Consider the following 6,000-nt stretch of genomic DNA (forward strand, 5'->3'; position numbering starts at 1 on the left):
CTTTAGCATGTTGTGTATGAATGTGTGTTGTGTGTGGTAAAATACACATCTATGTCCGGAACCCGTTCATCTTCCCAAGCCAGAACTCCTTACCATTGAATAATTAAATAATAGCTCCTCATTCTCCCTCTCCCAGCTCCTTACAACCACCATCTTTGGCTACTCTCAGTACCTCGTATAAGTGCAGTCATATAGTACTATCATTTGTCCTTTGTGGCTAGTGTATTTCCCTTGGCATAATGTCTTCAAGGCCCATCATCCTGTAGCTTGTGTCAGAATCTTCTTCCTTTTAAAGGCTAGACAATATTCCATTGTGCGTGCGCGCCGCGTTGTTTATCCATTCATCCATCGGTAGACTGTTGGGTTGCTTCCACCTTTATGTGTCTTTTGATGGAAGGGAAAGGAAGATTATTAATGTGTCCATCCACAAGCAATGATATTGTACAACCTGTACTTCTAATCCTATGGAATTGTCCTCTAAATTTGATTCTACCTAGTGCCTGCATTAAATAGCATACTATGGCATCCATAATGAGACCTAACTCTGGGCGCTCTAAGGCAAAGCCAAGAGAGTGACCTCAAATTAGGGTAAAAGCATATAATATAGGCCTTTTTTTTTTTTTTTTTTTTTTTGAGACGGAGTCTCGCTTTGTCGCCCAGGCTGGAGTGCAGTGGCCGGATCTCAGCTCACTGCAAGCTCCGCCTCCGGGGTTTTACGCCATTCTTCTGCCTCAGTCTCCCAAGTAGCTGGGACTACAGGCGCCCGCCACCTCGCCCGGCTAGTTTTTTTGTATTTTTTAGTAGAGACAGGGTTTCACAGTGTTAGCCAGGATGGTCTCTATCTCCTGACCTCGTGATCCGCCCGTCTCGGCCTCCCAAAGTGCTGGGATTACAGGCTTGAGCCACCGCACCCGGCCAATATAGGCCTTCTAATCCACTACCAAAAGTTACAGCACTTGGTACATAGTAGGTACTCTATAAATGTTTGTTTTTTGTTTTTTCGTTGTTTTGTTTTGAGACGGAGTTTCACTCTTGTTGCCCAGGGTGGAGTGCAATGGCGCGGTCTTGGCTCACTGCAGCCTCCACCTCCCAGGCTCACCTCTCCTGCCTCAGCCTCCCAAGTAGCTGGGATTGCAGGCATGTACCACCACATCCAGCTAATTTTTTTGTATTTTTAGTAGAGATGGGATTTCTCCATGTTAGTCAGGCTGATCTTGAACTCCCAACCTCAGGTGATCTGCCCACCTCGGCCTCCCAAAGTGCTGGGATTACAGGTGTGAGCCACCACACCCGGCTGGTACTCTATAAATCTTTGAATAAATGCTAAGTACAGATGAACCACTGTTCATAATTGCCAAAAATTGGAAACAGCCTAAATAGAATGAATAAACAAATCATGGTATATGCACACAATGAAATACTTTATAGCAATAAAAATTAATGAACTACAGATACACACAAAAACATGAACAAATCTTTTTTTTTTTTTTTTTTTTTTTTTTTGAGAAGGAGCCTCGCTCTGTCACCCAGGCTGGAGTGCAGTGGCCAGATCTCAGCTCACTGCAAACTCCGCCTCCCGGGTTTACGCCATTCTCCTGCCTCAGCCTCCCGAGTAGCTGGGACTACAGGCGCCCGCCACCTCGCCCGGCTAGTTTTTTGTATTTTTTTAGTAGAGACGGGGTTTCACCGTGTTAGCCAGGATGGTCTCGATCTCCTGACCTCGTGATCCACCCGCCTCGGCCTCCCAAAGTGCTGGGATTACAGACTTGAGCCACCGCGCCCGGCCCATGAACAAATCTTAAAGAGAGAAGCATATATAACAGAATGCCTGCTCCATGATTCCATGTCTACTGTTCCACAATAGATAAAATTAAGCAACAGTTTTTGTAAATAATGCTGTTTACTTATAAAATGCTATTTTAAAAAAGCAAGGAAATGGATTCCTTAAAAGTCAGAATAGTGGTTATTGTCAGTAGGGGTTGGGCAGGGGCTGGAGTTTATGATTAGGAAGGGGCATATTGTGGGGAAAGAGGAGGCTTCTGGGATGCTGATAATAGTCTGTTCCTTGACCTAAATGAAGGTTCTATGGGTGTTCACTTTCTTCAGTTTGATAAATTGTACATTTATGTTTTATGCGCCTTTCTATATAGTCATCATATTCCACAATAAAGTTTTTTAAGTTCTATGATTCTAAGGAAAAAAAAAAAGAAAAACATAAAATATCATGTGACATAATCATACAGTCTTTTTTATTGTGTTTTGTTTTTGAGACAGCATCTAGCCCTGTCACCCAGGCTGGGGTGCTGTGGCATGATCTCAGCTCCCTGCAACCTCTGCCTCCCAGGCTCAAGCGATCCTCCCACCTCAGCCTCCCAAATAGCTGGTCCTACAGGCACACGACACCACACTCACTAACTTTTTTTGTATTTTTTGTAAAGATGAGGTTTCACCATGTTGCCCAGGCTAGTCACTGAGCTCAAGTCATTCTCCTGCCTTGGCCTCCCAAAGTGCTGGAATTACAGGCATGAATCATGCACCCAGCCTCATACAGTCTTTTAGCTTTCAGTTTGATGAGATGAGAAACATACAATTGACCCAGTTTGGAGAGTACCAGGAAAGAACTGTAGATTGTATTAAGATTTGCTTATTACTGAGTTCCTGATGTGAGTTCCTGGGCTCTGCAGTTTGGGAAAATGAAAATTGCAAGAGGAGCAGCACTAAGTAGAAGCCAGTCTACATCTGCAGCCCTTTAAGGACCTGATGCTTCATTAAAAGGCATTAACATCAGTGTCTGGGACATCTAGGACATTTCCCAGTGTTTTCCCTACTTAGAAACTGCATTTATTTCTATCACAGCATGATGTGTGGGAAGCGGGGAAAAGGCAAATAGGACGAATCTTCCTCCCAATAAAGGAATTCCCAGTAGCCCCTATTTCTATAACTACTTTTTCTCGATCCATCATAGAAAGTAGAATTAGAGATCAGCAAGTCTTTGAACAGCTTTTGAAAAAAAGTCTTCATTCACAGAATTTCATTAAAGTTAAGTGGCACATTACTTTGTGAGTAGCTTTTAAATTGAGATAATGAACAACTTCCCCATTACTTGGGTTTTGCTAAATACTGACACCCTTCCCCTGCATATCACTGACTTTGGTGATTCTCTAATTAGCTTAAGCCTCAAAAAGCTCAGCTGGCCTGTGAGCAGACTATTAAACTGGAAGTCCTGACTCTGATTTTACTTCTTAAGATGTATAACAGGTCAAGTAGCTATAGCCCAATTAGGAAGTGTCATAATTGATAGTGTGTCTAATTGGAGAGTACAGTTAGAAATAGTTTCATTAGGCCAGGTGCAGTGGCTCAGACCTGTAATCTCAGCACTTTGGTAGGCTGAGGCGGGTGAATCACCTGAGGTCAGGAGTTCAAGGCCAGTCTGGCCAACATGATGAAACCGTGTTTCTACTAAAAATATAAAAATTAGCTGGGCATGGTGGTGCGCACCTGTAATCCTAGCTACTTGGGAGGCTGAGGTAGAAGAATTGCTTCAACCTGGGAGGCAGAGGTTGCAGTGAGCCGAGATCATGCCACTGCCCTCCAGCCTGGGCGACAAAGCAAAACTCTGTCTCAAAAAAGAAAAAAAGAAATATTTTCATTAAGATACTCAGCCATCACTGTAAGCAGCTTTGTCAGATTTTATGTGTGAGAGGGAAGCATCTAGCCAGTTTGCCTTTCTCAGGGTAGAATTCAAGAGTTTTGTTCCCCTGCTATTTAAGAGTTTGACATTTCTTGACTAATTTATTCAGTTTCTGTTCCAGACATGAGCATAAATTTCTGATTTGCAGACGTGAATCACGCCTGTGCATATTGTGCTGCTTTTTGTTACAGGTCCTGCCTTACCTTGCTGTCTTTCCTCTTTCAGGGTCTGACATTTCAGGAGGTGGAGAACTTCTTTACTTTCCTAAAGAACATTAATGATGTGGACACTGCACTGAGTTTTTACCATATGGCTGGAGCATCTCTTGATAAAGGTAATGAAACTCAAAAAGTGTTTTTTGGAAGGTATGAACCTAATCTGTAATCTCTTAGGTGACTGCCCCTCCTGAACAGTAAAAGGTAAGTTTTTCTTGGCATCCTTGAAATGTGTTTTGATTTGTTGACATTGTATGAGCCTTGCATTTCACCCTGAGATGCCAAGTTCAGTGAATATATTTTCTTGTGCTAAGGCTGTAGTCTGGGCAGGTGCCCATCTTTAAATGACTAACCTTGAAAATAAGCATCTAAGCTAAGGCACAGGGCATGAAGCTGCAGAACTTCCCCCATCTGAGCCAGAGTCATTATATATACAGTGTGAAGCTAAAGTCACTATACAATTTAAGTATGAGAAGGAATGCTTCTCATTTGAGAGAAGGAATTCCTTCTCTTTGATGAGAAGGAATGCTTTAGTTTATTTCTTATATTAAGACTTTTTTTAAGATAATATGACTCTGAGAATAGCACCCCCACTCCTTTGGCTTACTTCATAGAAATTCAGTTACAGTTTGTACAGGCAACGTGAGAGCACAGAGGAATTGAAAGCACAATTTTTCCCCCAACATTTCATTATGAAAATTTTCAAACATTCAGAACAGTTGAAATAATTATTTAAATAACATCCACATATTCAGCTCAATTGACATTTTGCTATATTTGCTTGATCGGATGACTGTGCATATTTTCATCTCTCTAAGTTATCATCGATCTTATTTGACATGTTCAAAGTAAGTTGCAGACGTAAGTATACTTCACTCCCAATTACTTCAGTATGAATATTAACTAAAGTTCAAGATTCATTTAAAGTTCTTTCAGGCCCCTTCAGTTTTTGCCCCCACTCACCAAGAGGCAACCTTTGTACTGTATAGTTTTCCACTGTAGATTAGTTTTGCGTTTTCTAGAACTTCATACAATGGAATTATATAAATGTACACTCCTTCTAAGGTTTCACTCAATGTTTTTGAGATCCATCTCCATCGTGTGTCAGTAGTTTAATCCTTTTTTATGATGAGTAGTAACCCACTGTATGAATATAGTCAGGTGTGGTGGTTCATGCCTGTAATCCCAGCACTTTGGGAGACCGAGGCAGGCGGATCACCTGAGGTCAGAAGTTCGAGACCAGCCTGGTCAACATGGCGAAACTCCATCTCTACTGAAAATACAAAAATTAGCCAGGCATGGTGGTGTACGCCTGTAGTCCCAGCTGCTCTGGAGGCTGAGGCAGGAGAATTGCTTGAATCTGGGAGGCAGAGGTTGCAGTGAACCAAGATTGTGCAGGATTGCTGGAGCCCAGGAGTTTGAGACCAGCTGGGCAACATAGTCTCTCTCTCTTTTTTTTTTTTTAATAAGGAATATATGAGCATATATGAAAGTCCTGAAATGTCAGCTATTGTAAATGCTGCCAACTTGGTCTTCTTTTTCAAGATTACTTTGGATATTCTAGGTTGTTTGTATTTCCATATAAATTTTAGAATCAGCTTGTCACTTTCTATGCAAAAAGAAGTGGAATTGTGATTATAGTAACACTGAGTATGTAGATCAATTTGGGAAGAATCAACGCCTTAGTAATAATGCATCTTATAATTCATGAGCATAATATATCTCCCCATTTTTTAAGGTCTCGTTTTCTCTCAGCAGTGGTCTTAAAGTTTTATTAATACAGGTCTTGCACATATATTGTCAAAATTTATGCTTAAGTATTTTATGGTTTTTGATCCCATTATAAATGGAATTTATTTTATTTTCTAATTGTTTGCTGCTAATATTAAAATATAACTGATTTTTATCTATTAATTTTATATTCTGTAATTTTGCTAAATTCCCTTAGTCGTCTTGTAGATTCCTCAGGTTTTTCTGTGTAAATAATCCTTTCATCTTCAAACAGAGATAGTTTCATCTCCTTTTTTAAAAAAAATTTATGGGCCGGGCGCGGTGGCTCAAGCCTGTAATCCCAGCACTTTGGGAGGCCGAGAC

The 6,000-nt window shown here is 41.0% G+C and overlaps 1 protein-coding gene across 5 annotated transcripts in view; it reads left to right on the plus strand.

The window, feature by feature from the left end:
* The window catches only part of MICU1 (mitochondrial calcium uptake 1), a 267,615-nt gene that overhangs the window by 224,155 nt on the left and 37,460 nt on the right, over window positions 1–6,000 (plus strand). For all 5 annotated transcript variants that reach the window (XM_017854624.1, XM_017854626.1, XM_017854627.1 and 2 more), the window contains one exon: window positions 3,917–4,025. In XM_017854624.1, coding sequence (XP_017710113.1) covers window positions 3,917–4,025 — 109 coding nt within the window. The remainder of the gene's footprint in view (window positions 1–3,916; window positions 4,026–6,000) is intronic.

Source organism: Rhinopithecus bieti, unplaced genomic scaffold (genome assembly GCF_001698545.2).
Source record: "Rhinopithecus bieti isolate Rb0 unplaced genomic scaffold, ASM169854v2 scaffold_36008, whole genome shotgun sequence".
NCBI lineage: Eukaryota > Metazoa > Chordata > Mammalia > Primates > Cercopithecidae > Rhinopithecus > Rhinopithecus bieti.